The sequence below is a fragment of the Lagenorhynchus albirostris genome, chromosome 14 (genome assembly GCF_949774975.1).
Source record: "Lagenorhynchus albirostris chromosome 14, mLagAlb1.1, whole genome shotgun sequence".
Lineage (NCBI taxonomy): Eukaryota > Metazoa > Chordata > Mammalia > Artiodactyla > Delphinidae > Lagenorhynchus > Lagenorhynchus albirostris.
In genome coordinates this window covers 66,404,827-66,424,635 of record NC_083108.1, presented here as the reverse complement: position 1 = coordinate 66,424,635, position 19,809 = coordinate 66,404,827, and the positions used below count along the sequence as shown (strand labels likewise).

Below are 19,809 nucleotides of genomic sequence, written 5' to 3'. Positions count from 1 at the left end.
AAGGGGAAGCACCGTGGTGGTGTGTAGTTACCAGTCCACATGTAATGAAGTGTGGTGAGGGTGGGATGAGGCAGAGGTCCCTGGGGAACATGGGCTGGGAAGACGAAGTGCTTGCTTGCTGGGGGCCAAACCTGCCAGGCTCCTTCAGGCCACCGACACCCCTGACTGACGCTTACCAAGTGCTGCTTCTCTGTTGTGGCAGTTTGCCGGGATGGAGTCAGGCTATGCTTGCTTCTGTGGAAACAGTCCTGATTACTGGAAGTACGGGGAGGCAGCCAGTACTGAGTGCAACAGCGTCTGCTTCGGGGATCACACCCAGCCCTGTGGGGGCGATGGCAGGATCATCGTCTTTGACAGTGAGTATGCCCTGTGCCCGGCACTGTCCAAGGCACAGGAACCCTGGGCCAGGGGAACCAGCCTGCCCCTGCTTCCTCCCTCCCCGTTATCCATTCATTCACTTGGCAATACTTATTAAGCACCTACTACAGGCCAGGCAGTCACTGACCAGACCCTGGGGATACAGCACTGAACCAGAAGACTCTAGAAGGGAGCACAGACGTTTAACAAGTAATTACTTACAGTTGTGCCCTGGCCTATTGTGAGATGCTCAGACAACCTAGAAAAGATAATAGGGACACTGATGTAATGGTTCAGTATCAGCTTTAAGATCCTCTTGTTTAATGTAATTTGCAAGCCCTTTTAGTGTTTTCTGAGGCATCTGAGATCTTACTGTGATAAGATCACACACATCTTACTGTGATAGAGCAGAGAAGAGATGCAAAGCTTCGAGTTATCTTTCCAGGCCTGGTACTGAGTGTGCTCTGACCCACCCATCTCCTCCCTGACCCGCCACTCCGCCACTCTGTGAGATGCTGGCCAGGGCAGAGCACGGGGTATGGCCTGGGGTATGGCCTGGGGCCTTGACCTCTTCAACCGCTGGCCCACTTGATCCCCCGTAATCCACCCACATCTACGCGGTGGTAATGAGAGTTTGCAAGCGCCCTCGTACCAGTGCAGCGCCAGATTTTAAGATGGCAGAAAGGAGATAGTCACAGATGAGGCAGACGAAGGGAAAGGCTTGAGCTTACTGAGACACACTGTAGAGTCTACAGTGTTGTTAGTCCCCAGGCTAGATTAGATGCTGACATCTTGACTAGGCTGAGTGGCTCAGTTTTAAGCCAGAATGTCATGTGGTGCGTCAGTGTCCTGGGGCTGCTGCCATAGCAAATTATCACCAACTGGGTGGCTTCAAACAACAGAAATTTCTTCTCTCATAGTTTGGGAGCCTAGAAGTCCAAAATCAAGGCGTTGTCAGGGCCATGTTCCCTATGAAGGCTCCAGGGAAGAATCTTCCTTTGCCTCTTCCTACTATCCGGTCATTGCTGGCAGTCTTCGGCATTCCTTGACTTGTAGCTGCATCACTCCGGTCTCTGTCTTCTTTACGTGACTGACTTCCCTCTGTGCCTCCTTACAAGGACACTAGTCATTGGATTAGGCCTACCCTAATCTAGTACAGCCTCAGTTAACTTGATAACATGTGTAAAGACCCTGTTTTCAAATAAGGTCACCAACACAGACACCAGGCATTAGGACTTAAACATATCTTTTTGGAGGACATGATTCAGCCACTACGTATGGTGTCTGTAAAACCCAGCCCGAGTTTATAACTGATGCTTTCGCAGGTTACAGCTTAGACACTGTCAAAAATGTGTTTTTTTGTGGGGGGAGGACAGCGGGAGGATTGGCGAGCAGAACTCACGTGGTTAATTTTTGGTCTTTTTAGTTGTGTGCCCATTGGAGACTGTCAGTGGCTTTCTATACATCCTGTTTTGCTCAGTGTTAGTACCTCTGTTAAAGGCTGCACCTTAGCTAATGTTTAAGGGAGAATAGTTGGCAAATAATATGTGCTGCACATCCATTTAGCCTTTCATCTCCAGAGTTCATTGTTATAAAATCCTCTGCCTCAACACCCCAACCCAGGAGAGTATGTTGGCTGACCTTACAGAGTGCCTGGTATACTCTTTTTTTTTTTTTTTTTTTTCTGCCAAGGGTGACCTTCAAGATTCAGTTAAATCCTGCACACCGTTTTGGTTTTTTGTTTTGTTTTGTTGTTGCTGTTGTTGTTGCTGTTTTTTTTTTAAATTTATGGCCACACCGCGAGACACGTGGGATCTTAATTCCTCGACCAGGGGTTGAACCCGCGCCCCCTGCGTTGGAAGGTGGAGTCTTAACCACTGGACTGCCGGGGAAGTCCACTGCACACTGTTCTTAATGTTCAGTACTTCTGTTTTTCTCATAACACCTATTCTTTACCTTCCCTACATCCCTTTTCTATCTCTGTTCTTCCTGTTGTTGTTTTTGTGTGTGTGTGTGTGGTATGCGGGCCTCTTACTGCTGTGGCCTCTCCCGTTGCGGAGCACAGGCTCCAGAAGCGCAGGCTCAGCGGCCATGGCTCACGGGCCCAGCCGCTCCGCGGCATGTGGGATCTTCCCGGACCGGGGCACGAACCCGTGTCCCCTGCATCGGCAGGCGGACTCTCAACCACTGAGCCACCAGGGAAGCCCTGGTATACTCTTAAGTAAAAAAAATAAGGAGAAAAATACTGAGTCCCTAGTATGTAAGGCTTTATAAGAATTGTCACGTTGGGCCCTCCTGGCAGCCATCTGAGGAAGGCATTATTATCCCTCTCATTTTACGGAAGAGAGTCCTAGGTTGTGGAGAGGATAAATAATTTGCCAGGACTCACACCACCAACAAGCCGTGGGCATAGACAGTAAACAGAAGCAGGGTGTGTGGGTTCATTACCTGTTTTTCTACTTTAAACAGAATATAGTGTTAATTTTTTTTAATGAAAAATAAGTGTTGGTGAGAATATGGAGAAATTGAAACCCTGTACGTTGTTGGTATAAATGTTAATGGTGCAGCTCCTTTGAAGCAGTCTGGCAGTTCCTCAAAACGTGAAACAGAATCATCTTATGACCCAGTAATTCCACTCCTAAGTATATACCCGAGAGAGCTGAAAACATATGTTCACACAAAAGCTTGTACATGAATGTTCATTAGCAGCATTATTCATAACAGCCAAAAAGTAGCAACAACCTAGATGTCCATCAACTGACAAATGGGTGAACAAAATGTGGTGTGTCCATACAATGGAATATTATTTAGCCCCAAAAAGAAATGAATTACTGACCCCTGCCACAACATGAGGAACCTTGAAAACATGATGCTCAGTGAAAGAAACCAGACATACGGGGCGCATATTTAATGATCCCATTGATAAGAAATGTCCAGAATAGGCAAATCCATACAGACAAAAAACAGATTAATGGTTGCCAAGAGCTGGGGAAAGGGGAGGCATGAGAAATGATTGCTTAGGAGGTATGGGTTTTCTTTTTGGGGTAATGAAAATATCCTGGAATTAGATAGTAGCAGTGGATACACAACATTGTGACAAAACTAAATACCACTGAATTGTACTCTTTTAAGTGGTTAAAATGGTGAATTTCATATCAATAAAAATAAGTGTAGTTTTTATATGGTACTCTTTCATTCATTTAGCACATTTTTATTGGGTATCTTCAGTGTGGCAGATAAATTATGTTTTATTTGCACAGTGCCTCTACTGGAGCGTCAAACGGAAATAATTTGGTTTAAAGTCAGTCATCTTTGTACCAAGTATCATCTTTGGTACTAGAAATATATCTAGGAGTTAGCACTGGGCCTCACACAAAAGTGCCCTAAGACAAATTAATTACGATGAAAATAATTGCTCTCTATTGAGTGCTTGCTTCATGTTAGACTTGATGCTGGGGCACTTGTTTAGTTTGTTATTTAATCCTTGCAACAGCCCAGTTGATAAGGAAGCTGTGGATCAAAAGATTAAATAATTTGTCCAAGCTAATAAGTGCCAGAGCCAGGATTCAAACTCAGGTTTGCCACAGTTTTTTATTTTTCTATTTTCAGCAGCTAAAAATCCCTTGTATTAACAATAACAAAATAGATCATAATACCAGATCCAGTTTAATGCTTTAAAAGTATGTGAACAGGGCTTCCCTGGTGGCGCAGTGGTTGAGAGTCCGCCTGCCGATGCAGCGGACACGGGTTCGTGCCCCGGTCTGGGAAGATCCCACATGCCGCGGAGCGGCTGGGCCCGTGAGCCATGGCCGCTGAGCCTGCGCGTCCGGAGCCTGTGCTCAGCAACGGGAGAGGCCACAACAGTGAGAGGCCCGCGTACCAAAAAAAAAAAAAAAAAAAGTATGTGAACAAAGTTTGCCCGGTTGTTCAGATTATGATCAAACTGGCCCCTTCCGCAGGTCTCTAACTGCCCCCTCTGGCTTCCACGCCCTCGAGGACTAAAAAGAATGGCACTGAGAGGCTGCCTATTCCAGTCTTCAGAGGCCCCGATGTGTGTTGATTGGCAGGGGCCCCTGACAGCAGCCAACTCATAATTCGTACCCCACAGCTTTGTAAAGAAAGGTACAAAATGCAGCACTGTAGAAATAATCTGTAAAGTTTCATCTGTTAGGAGTAAAATAGTTTAAAGAGCTTAAGTACTGCCTCATGGAGATCCTTATGATCCACTGGATGAGGCTGAGCATTTCAGAGATGGTGACTGCAGACTATCCCGTAATTTGGGAGGGCAAAGGTGCCTCTCCTAAGAGATTGGAGGAGAGTTAGATGTGAGAAAGGGACCAGGTTTCAGTCTCTGTGTCTCAGAACAACCACCTCGGGAGAGAGACTACTCAGGCAGCGGGCGGAAGCTGTCTGCTCAGTATTTGTTGCCACATCCAGTGATTTGTCACAGGCTCTGTGACTGATTTTCCAGCAGGCTCTCATGAGCTTAGGGAGATTGCTGAAGTAGGTTGTGTTCTGTGTGTAAAAGTGGCGCTGATGAAGGCTTCAGAGCCTCTGCTGCCCCCAGAGTTAAATGTACTGAATTAACAGAACCAAACAGATCAGATAGGCCAGCGTCAGCAACAGGTCACAGGGACTGCCCAACAGCCCTCTTGGCCTCCCTCAGCTTCTAGGCACTGAAGGGAGAAGTGAGTCATATAGGTTGGGTCTTACTTGGTAACATTAGTGGAGCACTTATATTTACAGGGCACTGTGCTATCCATTTCCCAGGCATTCTCTCCCTTAATTCTCATAATACTGTGAAGCAGGTACTGTTATCTTTACTTGCCCCACAAGAAAACTGAGGCTCATAAAAGTTTAGTAACTTGCCCAGAGTCCCACAGATAGAGATCCTGCCCTCATGGAACTTACATTTTGGTGGGAAGGGAGGAGATTAATGGTGAAAAAGATTGAGGGCCTAAGGACATGTAGGATCTGACAGCTGGGACTGTATTAGTAATTGTATTTCATAGATTCCAAGATGCCATCAGTTGTGAGATACAACATTATTTTATATGCCGCTGAAGGGAAAAAAATGCTTCCAATTAAACATTGACATGCACGGACTGAAAGACACATCCTAGGTTGTGTGTCAGGTCAATGTCCCCTTCAAAAAATAAGATCTTGAATATATTCGTAAGTTTTAAGTTTCCTTATTATCCAAAATGTAAGTTTCCTTTTTTCCTGAATTATCACTGAACTTAATAATCCATCATAGATGTCACGTGCTTATTCTCAAAATTGCTGAATTGGATGTACTGTCAGCATGGCACGCATCTAGGAATCGAAATTTCTGAGTTTGTCTGCCTTTGCTGTTGAAACATCAGTTTAACCTGGACACTTTTTTCTTTTCAAATAATAATAATAATAATAAAATAACTAACACGAAACTGAGCTTGTACTCTGTGCCAGATCTCATACTAAACACTTTACATGCATCAACTCATTTTGATTCTTATAACCTCATGAGGGAGAAACTATTACTAATTTCATTTTATAGATGAGGAAACTGAGGTATACAGAAGATAAGTATCTTGCCCAAATTCATAGTTAGTACATGGTAAAGTCAAGATTAGAACCCAGGAATCTTTATTTTTTTAATTTAGGTTTATTGAGGTGAAATTACATATAGTAAAGTCACCCTTTTAGTTGCATAGTCCAGTAAGATTTGACAAATATGTACACAGTCGAAATATAGGACATTTTTGTCACCTCAGAAAGCTCTCTTGTGCCCCTTTGTGGTCACCACCCCCAGCCCTCAGCAGCCACTGATCCCGTGTTCCATCTGTATGGTTTTGTGTTCTGAACAAAGTCATATAAATGGAATTATACAGTACTTAAACATTTGCGTTTGGCTTCTTTCACTTAGAAGAATACTTTTGAGATTCGCTTGTGTTGTTTCAGTAGTTCCTTTTTATTGCTAAGAAACATGCCTTTGTACAAATGTATCAGAACTCATTCATCATTTACCAATCGATAAACATCAGTCTATGATAAAGATGCTGTACAGCTGCTGTACACACACATGTGCAGGTGTTTGTGTGAGCGTGTGTTTGTATTTCTCTTGGGTGAGTACCTAGGAATTACAGCATTTCTGGGCCATACACTAAGTGCATATTCAGCGTTTATAAGACACTGCCAGCTGTTTTTTGAAGTGGTTATACCATTTTGCGCTCTGGCTGACAAGATATAAGATTTCCAGTTGCTCCTCATCCTCACCTGTACTTTTGTATTGTCTCTTTTTTAATGTTAACCATTCTGTCGTGTGTGTCGTGGTAACTCATGGTTTTACTTTGCATTTCCATAATTTCTAATGATGTTGTACATCTTTTCATGTTCTTATTTGCCATCTGGTATCATATTCTTTCGGCCTAAAGAAGTTCCTTTAGCATTTTCTCTAATGCAGGTCTGCTGTCAATGGCTTCTCTCAGCTTTTGTTTGAGAAAGCCTTATTTCACCTTCTTTTTTTTTTTGGCCATGCCACACGGCATGTGGGATCTTTGTTCCCGGACCAGGGATCGAACCTGGGCCCTTGACAGTGAAAGTGCCGAGTTCTAACCACTGGACCTCCTGGAAATTCCCTTTGTTTTTTAAATTTTTATTTTATTTGCCTGAAGATTGCTGAGATTCTTAAATAACCTTTCATCAACTTTGGAGCATTCTTAGCCATTATCTCTTCAACTATTTCTCCTATCTTATTCTCTTTTTCTTCTCTTTCTGGGACTCCAATTATATACTGTTAGACCATTTGATATTGTGCCCCAGCTGTTGGAAGCTCTGTTCTGCTTTTTTCATTTATTTTTTTCTCTGTGTTTCATTTTGGATAATTTCTACTGACCTATTTTCAAGCATGTTGATTCTTTTCTCAGTGTGTGTAATCTGTTTCTAAGCCCATCAAAGGAATTCTTCATCTCTAATATTGTTTGTTTTATTTCTAGAATTTACATCTGACTCTTTTTTGTAGTTTACATATCTCTGCTGAAATTTCCAATCTGTTCAAGCAAGTTGTCCATCTTTTCCCCTAGATATTTTCTGTCTGGTAGTTCTAATGTCTGGGTCATTATTGAGTCTGGTTCTGTGGATTGTTTTATCTCCTTTTTTAAAAATTGAGATGTAATTGACATATAACACTGTATTAGTTTTAGGTGTACAACATAATCACTCAATATGTATATATTGATGTTTCATCTCTTGACAGTGTCTTTTTTTTTAATATAAATTAATTAATTTATTTTTGGCTGCTTTGGGTCTTCGTTGCGGCGCGTGGGCTTCTCATTGCACTAGCGGCTTCTCTTGTTGCGGAGCACAGGCTCTAGGCGCACAGGCTTCAGTGATTGTGGCACACAGGCTCAGTAGTGGCTTGCAAGCTCTAGAGCGCAGGCTTAGTAGCTGTAGCGCATGGGGGCTTCACGGCATGTGGGATCTTCCCTGACCAGGGATTGAACCCGTGTCCCCTGCATTGGCAGGTGGATTCTTAACTATCGCACCACCAGGGAAGTCCCGACAGTGTCTTTTATTTTCCTTTCTTTTATTTTCCTTTCTTTCTTGCTTGCTTGCTTTTATGTTTTGTGTGTTGTAATATTGTATTGAATACCGTACACTATACGTAGAAGGATAGTAGAGGCTGAGGAAGTGTATTTACACCTGGAAATGGGCAGGCCTGCTCGGTGTGGGGATTGATTGAGCCTTTCTATCAGTGGTCGAGCTGGGTTTGGGTTTCCCTGTTCCTATCATCACCTGCAGTGCATGTCAACCTTCAGATTCCTCCCATGATGGCTACTGTTACCTCGTGCTCAGTGTGGAGCCTGGGATGCCAGTGGGGTTTTTTCATTGTTCCCATTCCACCCTCAACTTTGAGCAGTTCCTCCTTGCCCGTGACCTTTCCCCTCCCTTGATGGTAGACTTCTGCTGCTTGTTACTTGGCGCTGTGCTCGTGGTGTGGTTGGGGTTTCTTGGTTCTCCTGCTCCATCCTCCATCTCAGACACGTCGTGTCACTGGGCCTCAGGGATGGGGTCTTTCCAGCATCCCCAAATACCCCTCTCCCGGCAGCCGAGCACTGCCTTGTATCTGTGGGGGCTTCCGGGAAGAAGAGGGTCTCCTGCCCCTCCATTGGGTAGCAGACCTCTGCTTGGCATTGGTCCAGGATCCTGGGGCTCAAGGCAACCAGGGGCTGATGGCTTTTGCCTCTGCTCTTCCCCTAGAAGCAATGAGTCTTTGTCTGGTTACTTTGACAGGAACGAGAGAGTCTCCTGCTCCCTCCCCAGGGGCTTCTACGCTGGCCCTGGGAGCAGGAGGGTTTGCTGCCCCTCCCCTTGCAGCTTAAGGCTTTTGTTTCCTTTTAGAGGAGGGTCCTGGAAGAGGGCAGGGTTTCAGGCCTGTCCCCCAGCAGTGGCTCATCACCTCCTACCCGTCACCTTCTGCTCACTGGTACCACCAATGGGGACCCTTTGGTGTCCTGCCCTACCCTGGTCATTCTCGTGGGCCCTGGGTGGAGGCCTGCACAGAATTGCTTGCAAGTGAGTGCAGACTCCTGTTGTGTCTGGGGTCCCCGGGCATCCTGGACTGAGAGGCTAGCCCACATTCAGCCTTTAGAAATTTGTTAAAATTTTAGCTGCTTTCTTCTTACTTACTTTCATGGCGACCCCCTCTTCCTCTTGTGCTCCGTCAACGATGAAACACTTTGTGTGGCCTGACTCTCCTCAGAGGAGCTTCTTACTTTTTAGAATTAAATTGCCTTGGTTGTCTTGAGACCTCAGCTTTCTAATGCATTGAAGAAAAGTTCTGAGCTTTTTCTCATTGTTAGGATGAAAGCAGCTTTCTACATCCTAAAGGGAAGCAGAACTCCCCCAAAGCCTGCTTTTTAAATCCCGGCCCTACCCTCCCTCTTGAGGACTTTCATTTCCAGGATCTTATTTGCACTTCAGCACATAAGATACAGTGAAGTGTATCTGCCACTCAGAACCTGCCACTCAGAACTGGGAGTCCAGAGACATCAAATGTGCTGCTGCAGAGTGATCAGTGAGCTTCCCCTCTGCAGAAAGTCATTTCTTGTGCCACAGTTTCCCACTTGAAAAACAAGTGTGGCCCCTCAAATGAACCTCGCACCCCTAAGGTACTTGGGATGCCCTCCGCTTTTTACGACCTTACCTCATCAGTTCCCCCTGCAGAGAGGTCCTGTGTTTTCATGTGCTTTGTCTCATCTGTCCTCACACATTTATGTGATACGAGAGCAGGTAGGTGGTGGTCTCTCCACTCTCAAAGCTGTGAGAAGCTAGAGGTCTGGATGTGAAGTATGGCCCCTGGGATCAATGGCCCAGCTGGTTCCAAACCCAGACTCTCTGACTCCAGCCTGGCCCCTGCCGGGGCCGCACTGCTGTGCTGTGTGCTAACTTTAAGGTCTCCTGGGGGAAAAAAAAAAGCCTCCAGTCATTTGTTCAGGGTTTAAGCGATTCATTCTGTGATTCAATCCTGAAACATGAGACAGTCTGGTTTTGCAGACAAAAAACAACATCCCAAACTGGATCCCATCAGCTAGGAAGTTTTGTTTGTAACAGGTTGAAAAGTGAGCCCTGTGGCCGAGCCCCAGCCTGAGGGCTGGTATCCTTTTGTCTCCTGCAGCTCTGGTCGGTGCCTGTGGTGGGAATTACTCGGCCATGACTTCCGTGGTCTATTCCCCCGACTTTCCCGACGCATACGCCACAGGGAGGGTCTGCTACTGGACCATCCGGGTCCCGGGAGCCTCCCACATCTACTTCAACTTTGCCTTGTTTGACATCCGGGATTCCGCAGACATGGTGGAGCTGCTGGACGGCTACACCCACCGCGTCCTGGTCCGTTTCAACGGGAGGAACCGCCCACCTTTGTCCTTTAACATCTCTCTGGACTTTGTCATCTTGTATTTCTTCTCTGATCGCGTCAATCAGGCCCAGGGATTTGCTGTCTTGTACCAAGGTAAGACCCCGGCCTCCTTGGGCTCCCCTTGAACCTCATTGTGACGTGTGGACCTCGGGTGCTTCTTGCCAGAAGGACTGTACGTCAGGATCTGCCCACTCAACTTGCAGGTTTTCCCGCCTCCTATTTTATAACTTGTACCCACTTCATGATACAGAAACGAGGTGCCACCTGTGAGTTCTGCTGTCTTAGTCGTTCTCATGACAGTTTTCATGGGAGAGTTAAAAGACTAACTAAAAGAAAGAGCTGAGATTGGCAGAATCGGAAGGTTCCAGAGAGGTCATTTGCTCCATCCTCCTGCCTCTGAACATCCTAGCCAATCCCCAAAGCCTGGTTTACCATCTTCAGACCCTCCTAACATGGGGCTGCACTCCTGCCCCTGTAATGTGAACACACGTGTGCTAGGCACAACTCCTTGCCCGCACATGAGAACACAGCAGGTGTCCATTACCTAGTCTCTGTCCTGGACGTCAAGGGCCTCAAGAAGAGTTCGGTCAGTGTGCGGCTACAGGAAGGAGGAGGAGGCCTCCTCACGGGTGGGACAGGCTGAAAGAACAGGTAGAGCTGGGGCAGACAGATAGGAAGGAAGAGGGCCTTCGGGGCAGAGGGACCATAGCTGCAGAGGCACAAGGGCAGGAAAACCCTAAAGCACGTTCCGGGATCCACGCAGAGACACGTCAAATGGCTCCTTCGGAGCCAGAGCCTGGCAGGTTCTGCTTTGGGGCCAGCGGGGCCAAGAATTGCCCCCAGCACTGAACCATAGAAAACTGCCTTCTCTTCATGACCAGTGCCGCCTCCTCTTCATTGTCTCCACCAGCTTTCCCCCAGCTAATTCCTTTTGATCTTCCAGCCGTCAAGGAAGACCCGCCACAGGAGAGGCCCACTGCCAACCAGACGCTGGCTGAGGTGTTCACGGAGCAGGCCAACCTCAGTGTCAGCGCTGCCCGGTCCTCCAAAGTCCTCTACGTCATCACCACCAGCCCCAGCCACCCACCCCAGACCATGCCAGGTAGCAGTTCCCAGACACCATCAAAGGGGTGGGGAGCCACAGAGCTTGGGGGTAATGCACTTGGCGGTTACAGAAACAGAGCTCTCTCAGGTGTTTCTCTTTCCGAGGTAGGCTGGGGGTCCTGGCTCCATGACTCTGTTTGTCCTGGCCTTGGAGGGACATTTTCTCTTTAGCTTGATTCCGTAGTCCTTACCTCCAACATCCAACACGGCTGCCTTTAGTACGTGGTGATTAATCAGCTAACCCAGTGTTTCCTGCGGCCCCAAGTTGTAGCTCTCTGAGTGCATCAGCAGTTGCCAGAGCTGTGTTTATTCAGTCATTCGGAAGATGTGTAAGTGCTTTAATGGTGTCAGGCTCTGTCTTAGGCACTGGATTGTACAGCGAACCACACAAAATCCCTGCCCATCTGTGGCTGACACATGGAAGGAGAAAGACAAAAAGCAAAAGAAGAGTCAGATAGTCACCAGAGCTGTGTAGGCAGGTCCTGCAGGAGACGGGTGGAGAGAGGGTGGTGATCTTACGGTTCAAGCTGGCTAACTTGGTCGGGTACGGACTGTGACTCTCTCTTTTCTGCCAAGGAAGTTGGAGCCTTTACAAGCTGGTAGAGCTGCAGATACCATTCGCAATTCCCTGGACTAGAGGTTTTCCCCTGCAAGACTCACAGTAGGAAGTCAGGGAGGAGAGCGTCTTCCTGTGTATCCTATTGTTTGTGTATCTGTAGGATTTCACAAGTCACACATCCCATTCCTCAGATGAGGAAATGAGGCCCAGAGAGTTTATGTAATTCGTCTGTGGTCGCACAGTGATTCCAGTGGTAGAGACAGAATGTGCACCACTCCGTTCAACTCCAAGTTGAGTGTGCTTTGGACCACACTGCCTGCCTCTCTCCAGGAGGGAGTCTAGAGCAAGTCGAGGTGCTCAGAAGGTCTGGTACTCCGGGCCAGCCCAGCTCGAGCTGCGTTGCATGGCTACCCCCCACCTGCAGGGAGCTCCTCAGCCAGGCCTGCTTCTCTGAGCCACCAGGGCTCACTTAGACCTCCTTCTGAAAAGTGAGCGCACACAACACAGTCCGATCACCCCTGTCTTTTGCACTTGCAGGATGGACAGTGTATGGCCTGGCAACGCTCCTTATCCTCACGGTCACAGCCGTCATAGCAAAGATGCTTCTGCACATCACTTTCAAGTGAGTATGAGAGCCATCCGACTCCAGGAGGGGAAGGCTCAGGGCTCCTTTTCTACTACGCTTCAGTTGTCTGAGAACACTTGTAATATCGGAACATGATTCCAAAGCGCTCAGTGCTGGGCAGCGTGAGGCCATAGACATTCCTCATTCTCTGTAGAGTGAAATGTACTGGACAAATCTCACTAGGTTTGAGGGATTGTGTGTGTGCTCCCGGGTCTAAAGGATACGATTTCAAGGAGGATTGAAATAGTCTGGGCATAAAACAGGACAATTTCCATTTTTTGGCTTGTGCTGGCCCCCTGAAGAGATGTTTACATAAGAGCAAAGATTCCTAGGACAATACCAGGCATATTTCCTGATGCCTTCTAGAAACTGTGAGACATTCTTAGGAAGAGAATTCCAACATTTTATTAACTATTGCTTAATAATTATTTTAAAACAATTATTTAAGAAGCTTTTAAAAACTTCATCCTTCAGTTCCAACCAATTTGGAAAAAAATATTTCCTCCCCTTACTTCCGCTGTTCAGGTTTACTGTTCTGCCTTCCAGGAAAGGGGTGATGGTCCATGCACTGATGTTTGTGTGCCTGCAGAGGGGGGTGCTAATTTTCTTAGCCCTCTGCTCTGTCTTTCCTGTGGTTCTCAGTCCAGGCTCTCTCCATTTCTTTTCTTTTCCTCAGTAAAACTTTTTTCTCAGTTTTACTGAGATATAATTAACATAAGGGCTCTCTCCATTTCAAGGCCTTCCTGAGCATTGGTGTCCTGTAAAAGCTACCTTTTCCCTGACCTTCTCACTTGCTCTCTGCCACAGACTTCTTTGTACATTAAATGCCGTCTCCTCCATTGCCCTGTAAAGGCTGCCCTTGGCCTCTTTGGCACCACCCATAGGCCTTTCCACCCTGCACTTTACATTTTTCAGTGGAAACAATGTCCTTGTTATTGTCTACTGGGCATCTATATCTGTGTTTCTCTTTCTTTTTTTTTTTTTAAGTCCCAGTTCACACATTCTGGGGAAGCCTCTCAGGTACAGTCCCGTCTGCGTGTCCCCCACAGCAGGGAGAGCGCAGGACACTCTCTCTAGGGTCCAGCACTTCACCGCACACTGAGGCACCAAAGCCCGTGTCTGACTTTCATCTGACACCGAGCCCCTCTGCAGCTTCCCTGTCAAGCAGTGCCGGGGGCTGGCATGGGGGCAGGGCAGGCGTGGGCAGAAAGGCAGGTCCCAGTCCAAGAAGAGCAGGCTTGCCTTCATCCTGTTTAGCTAGGTGGGCTTCCGAATAAGTGTCATTTGAAAAGAGTTCTTCTGCTTAAAAAGAAAGAAGTATTTTGAAAACTCATAATCTCTCAGGCCAGCCCTTTCCAGATTTGAATAATCCTTCCAGCTAGAAGGTTCTTCATTACACTGAGCTGGAACCTGCCCCAGTGCACTGCCATCCCACAGGGCGCAGGTCATCCAGATGGCAGTCCCTCGGGTCTCTAAAGGCAGCTATGAGGTTTCCTGAGGCCTCACGTCACTGAATGTCCCATTTTATAGGTGCAGGTATCTCATGAGATGGTAGGTTCTTTCGGACGCTTTGTTCTATTCTACTTGAAAAATTAAGTTATTTTTGTTCGACAGATCCCATCGTGTTCCTGCCTTAGGGGACCTTAGGGACTGTCGTCAACCAGGGACGTCGGGGGAAATCTGGAGCATTTTTTATAAGCCTTCTACTTCGATTTCCATCTTTAAGAAGAAGCTCAAGGGTCAGAGTCAACAAGATGACCGTAATCCTCTTGTGAGTGACTAAAACCTCCCCGCTCTGTGCCCAGGACGTGAGATCCCTCTGAGCTCGAGGCCCCTGGGGACCACTTCTCCCGTGGTTTCCTTTGACTGACTCTTCCTGCCTCTCCCTTGGCCTCTTCTGGGGCACCGGCCACAGGGGCAGCATAGCCTGGATTCGACCTACTTCATCACTGCACTTAGGAGAGAGACTCATGGTCCTACGGTCCGTGCCTCCTGCATCTCTCTCTCTCTGATCTAGGAACAGGGTGTCGGGACAGTGGGGCTGAGATGACAGAGATGGTTGTGTCCAGCACTGGGCTCAGGTACGTTCTAGACGACTGTCAGGTAGTGGGTAGGTAGTGCTTCTTCTCAGTTTTGTCCACACAGATTGCTTTCTCCTGGTCTTTATGGTTTGGAACAGGCTAGGCAGAGAGAGTTCTGAGGCTGTCCTGGGGGTTGGCCCCCCAAAGCATGACAGAAACCCACGCTCTGTGCTGACTCTGGGGCTTTGCTCCGTGGGCTCCAGGAGAGAATGGGCCGCCTCCAGCCTGGAAGGGCCTGTCATGTAAAAACCTGACACCTTCACCCATGGGCTTCTTTCTATGGCTTCTTCTGCAGCTTGGTGACCAGCAGACAAGTTTGAGGGGTGGTCATAGGAAACATCCATTCATTTATTCATGCAGTAGACTTTACCGAAAGCTTTTCTAGGTGCTCAGTAGCTCCTTGTTGGGCTGGATTTGGTGACCTCTCCCCCAAGCTGCTCGTCCTGTGAAGCCTGAGCCAGGCCCCGTCTCGGGATTCCTAAGCTGACTCTCGGTTCAGAACAGGGAGTGTAAACATGGTTGAGCATCCAGGAAGCAACGTGTGACACAGGGTGCCAGCAGTCCCTCCTTTAAGTGTCCCTTATTTTAAAAGAGGATGAAAAATTTCCCATGGCCTGTGCTCTCTGCGGCCTCCATGCCTCTTCTTATGGGGACAGGGTGGGCTTCGGAATGGCTCAGTGGGGAAGGAGAGGCCTCTTGTCCCTACTCCCACACCCTCTGCCCCCCAGAAGGGGAGGGGAGCCGCAGAGAGTGGCATGCGGAGTGGGGAGGGAGGGTGTGGGAACGGGGGCCCCACTGAGGAAAGGTCTCCGAAGATTGAGAGCTGCAGCTGCAGCGGCTGCGGGCGGTGGGAGTCCGTGCCATCCCGTCCAGAAGCCCTGCCGTCCGTCCAAGAGCAGCCTCGTCTACAGCAGCCGGGAGGAGCACCTGGGACCCCAAAGGCCGGGCCTGGCCTCTGTCGGAGTGTGGCTCTCCCACAGGCACTCGAGCCTTGGGCCTCGTTGTGCCAAGTGTTTGGGGCACTTTGCCCCCCTCGCCGAACCCCTGAGCTACTGCCTGCTGTGGCCTTCCCTAGGGGTCTGCCACACCGGCAGGCGTCTGCGCCCAGCTCCCAGAAAGACAGAGGGCCGCGTGGGGCCAGCTGGGAGGCGACACCAGCAACCAGGAGAGATGCTGGGAGCTGGCAGCGTGGGCCAGGGGCGTTTGGAGGGGGAAACGCCACGTGTCCACGGGAGAGCGGGGGCGCTGCCCCAGGCACCGGGTGAGGCTTTGATCTGGAAAGGGCGGTTACCCCGAGCAGCTGTCAGCAGGGTCTGGAGACAGGCCTGCCGAGTGCAAGGACCACTGGAATATACTGACGTATGCAGTCTCCCCTCCAAGCTATTCCTGGCCTTTATGGAATCTCCTCTCAAACACAAGTGTCAGGTGTGTGCAGTCACAGAGGGCCCTGTGCTGTGAATAGGTCCGCGCAGCACAGAGGGAATGTGGAGTCCCACCCGGGAAGGGTCCACCCGGCCAGGGGCAGTCGCTCGCAGCCATGGGCTCCCTCTGATCACTGGCCTTGGGGCATCCTATGGGCCCGCCTGCCCTCTTCACATTTCGTGACTTCAGGTCACGGTGTGTCTGAGCACCTGGAGCAGCCCTTTTTCAGAGATCCCAGAAGGGCTGTGACCCCAGTGTTGTCCTTCTTGCCACCCCAGGCACAGCCCAGCACCCTGGGACCCACTTACCATCCCGGGAGCAGCCCCAGGAATCCCAAACCGGCCTCAGGACAGCATGGGGGGAGAGGGCCATAAATTGTCCCAGGCCAACCTCTGTAAGCATGATCCCCCAGAGGGCCCCCCGTGGCTAAGTAAACACTGGAGGCATAAATTGTCCCAGAAGAGGGGAACCTGTGAGGCCAGAAGAGGGGAGATGTACACCCAGGAGCACCGAAGGAGGAAGCACTTGATCTGCTAAGAAACCACTTTAGAGGCAAGAAAGTGGGGGTTGGAGGGGACTGGAAAGAGGTGACCCTGAGAAAAGGGTGAGGCGCCCCCTTTCTGGGCATGAGCGAGGTAACCAGGTTGCTGTAACTTCTGAAGTGTGGGCTCTGGCTCAAGACTCCAGCCGGCCAGAAACCCGCAGCGCAACGATCAAAGCACTCGCAAGCACAGCTGTCCTGGCCCTTAGGCCGAACCCATGGGTGGGCACGGCCCCACCCGCATGGCCCATCATCAGCCCCAGGCAGGAGTGGCCTGACCTGCTCAGTGTCCGGCCGGGTCATCCTGACACCAGCAGGGCATGCAGCCTGTCACCAAGCCCCCATGCTTCCTGGCACTTCATCTTCCCTAGCACTTACAGGGGGACGGCCTCCGAGGTCCCATCCCCTTGTCTGATGAGCACCCCAGGCCTCCTGCAGAGCCTGGTGGCCCCCACTCTGTAGCCCGGTCAACTGCTGCCCTCTTGGGTTTCCAGTCTTCTCCTTGCTGTTTGATGTCTGCTTTTGTTACCACCTTGGGAATGTTTAACCTTTTGATTGTTTTCCTCTGGTGTCTGTTTACCCTCCTCACTGTTCTACCTCCTGGCCAGGGCTCTCAGCTTAGCTACCCTGGCCCAGGGTGTTTTTCAGACCTTCCAGCCCAGCTGCCTCCTCTCAGGCTGGCTGGCCCAGGGGGATGGGGCCTCACCCTCTGTTTGCAGACCCCAGGGGGCCCATCTCCCAGGTTCCCATCTTGCCAAGTTGAACATATTTAACGAGGCAGCAGTGGGGTGTGGAGGAAAGTCTGAGGTCAATCTACTGCTTCAGAAAGGACGTGTCCTCAGGAGCACACGGTTGAGGGGCTGCCGCCGAGGGGTCCACACAGCGCCAGGACCTGCCCACATCCAGACTCACCTTCCCGCAGGGATCCTGACTTTGGATGACATGGCTTTATTTGTAAATATGCTCTTAATACACAACTTTGAGAATAAAATAGAAACATCATGTATTTTAAAATATAAGATGAAGTGTGACGCACTGTATACAATTTAATATATATTTTTAGGATTGTTATTTAAGAAAATGGAATGTAATGGTACTTTTACAAAAGAGAGAAAAATGTTATTTTTACCGTCTGGAGAAAATAAATATTCTCATTGTTGTAGAAACCGTGATGGGCCCTAGGTTGTCGTGTTTACGGGAGGCTCCCAAGCCCGAGGCCAGGAAGGTGTCGCGCTGGGAGGACCTCAGGCTCTCACTGGGTCAGCGTCTTCCAGTCGCTCAGCTCTCATCGCGTCTCTGACCCACAGCCGATCTCCGGCCGGTAAGGTCTGAAGAGTTGGGATTCCAAACTCACATGGTGCACGGTGGACATAGGGTGACACGGGCAAGGGCACAGGGCTCTGCACTCAGAAAACCTGGGTCTGAAGTGGCTTCAGGTCGGTCGGCCCAGCTTCCCCTCCTGTAAGATGCACAGCATCTACGTCTCAGAAGGTCAAGAAGGCTAGCATGCTGCATGATTATCATCCACATGGGTTTCCCTGCCTTTCAGAGCAGCCAGCTCTTCCTCTCCCCTTTCCCCCCACCCCTTCCTTTTTATAACACGGAAGAAGCTCGGATGTGACCTGCCCTCTCCCGTGAGGAGCTGTGCACCCCAGTGGCCCTTGCATTGGGTCCTGTGGTCCCTGTTTTGACGATGAGGAAGCTGAGGCTCAGATAGGAGTGCGGGGCAGTAAACTAAGAGTACGGCTGAGTCAGCCTGCAGGATTCAGCTCCCACCATTGGTTTGCTGTGAGCCCGGGGGTGTAAAACAGGGAGCCTTTGAAGGGTTTCAGTGGAGGAGCGACGCCAGATTCCCAGTGAGAAGGATTTCCTACGTGCATTTGGAAAACAGGTCGGAGTGGGGTAAGACCAAGGGCGAGGAGGCCAGTTGGGAGATGCCGAGGCCCCCACACCAGCGCCGTGGAGGGAGGGGAGGGCCTGAGAGAGAGTTGGCCACCTCCGCAGGCCAGGGGCCTGGCTCATCCCCCAACCCCACCACCACGTGACCTCGGGCGCATGCCCCCTCCCCAGGTGCCTGTTTTCTCACCTGTCAGGTGAGGGCAATTACAGTACTTATTTACCTCATCGAGTTGTGATGAGTTATTACCTGTGGTATGTTTTCAGTAAGTGGTGGCTGTTCCTTGTTATTTTAGAAAGGAGCTGGGGGGTGAAGAACAAGGGAGTGTCTAGGGTGATGCCCAAGTATCCTGACTTGGGTGCTGGGGAGAGAGAGAGGCCAGTCTTTTCGAAAAAGGACGTAAAAGGCACCGGAAGAGAGAGAAGACATGCTGAGTTCTGTTTGGGCTGAGTGAGATCCCGTGGGACATGGAGGCAGAGCTGTCAGGCCGGGACAGGCAGCCTGAGACCCAGGGAGGGTCAGACCTAGGTTCCACAGCCCATGGAAATGGGGACACAGATGACATCTCCAGGGTGTGTCTGGGGCCACCCAGGAGGCTGCTGAGGACAGTGTCACGGACACACTCAGGCAGATGAGGGGGAGCCTGGGCAGGAGTGGGGTGGGGGGAGCTGGCTCGTGGAGAAGGAGAGGGGGCAGCCCCGGAAGCCAAGCTTCGGACCTACCTGGTTCAGTCACACAGCCACTGCTGGTTCTGGGAGCCCCGGGTCCAAATTCTCAGGAGGCAGTTTGCTGGGGGAGGTCTCCCTGCTCCAGCTGGTTATGGCAATGAGAAAAGGGGGCACATTACCACCGCCTCAGATGCAGACGCGTTCCTCAGAGCAGTGCCTGGACCACTTGCTTCAGAATCCCTGGTGTGCTTGTTCGAAATGCAGGTTCCTGGGCCCCACCCCAGACCTGCCAGAATCCCTGGGAAGCTTCTGAGTGTTGCCGACGCTCACTGAACTGTGACAGCCCTCTTGTTTGAGACGTTTGGTCAGTAGTCACCTTTTCCTCTAAAACGAATCATCCACTCATAGGCAGTGGCCTTAAGTTCCACTGGCTGCTTCCTCCACTATCCACAGTGTATTGGTTACTCGACTTTGAAGGCCGTATCACTCCAGAGATTCATTGCGGAACAGAGAGGGGCAGGGGAGGAGAACTGCGCAGCACAGCAGTCATTCCAGACACTTCTCCAGAAAGCGCTGCCTTGACGTGGGGTTTGTGCCCCCCTCCCGCTGTCCCCTCCCTTCCTGACCTCGGCCTGCGCCCAGGGCGCCAGTCAGCCC

At 49.8% G+C, this 19,809-nt stretch overlaps 2 protein-coding genes across 6 annotated transcripts in view; both read left to right on the top strand.

The window, feature by feature from the left end:
- The window catches only part of KREMEN1 (kringle containing transmembrane protein 1), a 56,608-nt gene extending 46,554 nt beyond the window's left edge, over window positions 1-10,054 (top strand). Inside the window, exon 5 of the mRNA XM_060170525.1 lies at window positions 10,016-10,054. Coding sequence (XP_060026508.1) covers window positions 10,016-10,054 — 39 coding nt within the window. The remainder of the gene's footprint in view (window positions 1-10,015) is intronic.
- Window positions 10,055-11,217: 1,163 nt separating this feature from the next.
- Window positions 11,218-19,809, top strand: part of EMID1 (EMI domain containing 1) — an 87,630-nt gene continuing 79,038 nt past the window's right edge. For 3 of the 5 annotated variants that reach the window (XM_060170451.1, XM_060170452.1, XM_060170453.1), the window contains exons 1-2: window positions 11,218-11,357; window positions 12,456-12,540. In XM_060170451.1, the coding sequence (XP_060026434.1) occupies window positions 12,457-12,540 (84 nt within the window). In that variant the 5' untranslated portion in view covers window positions 11,218-11,357; window position 12,456. Of the gene's footprint in view, window positions 11,358-12,455; window positions 12,541-17,764; window positions 17,909-19,809 lie in introns of those variants that run through there. The other 2 variants (XR_009544345.1, XR_009544346.1) reach the window with 1 other exon arrangement.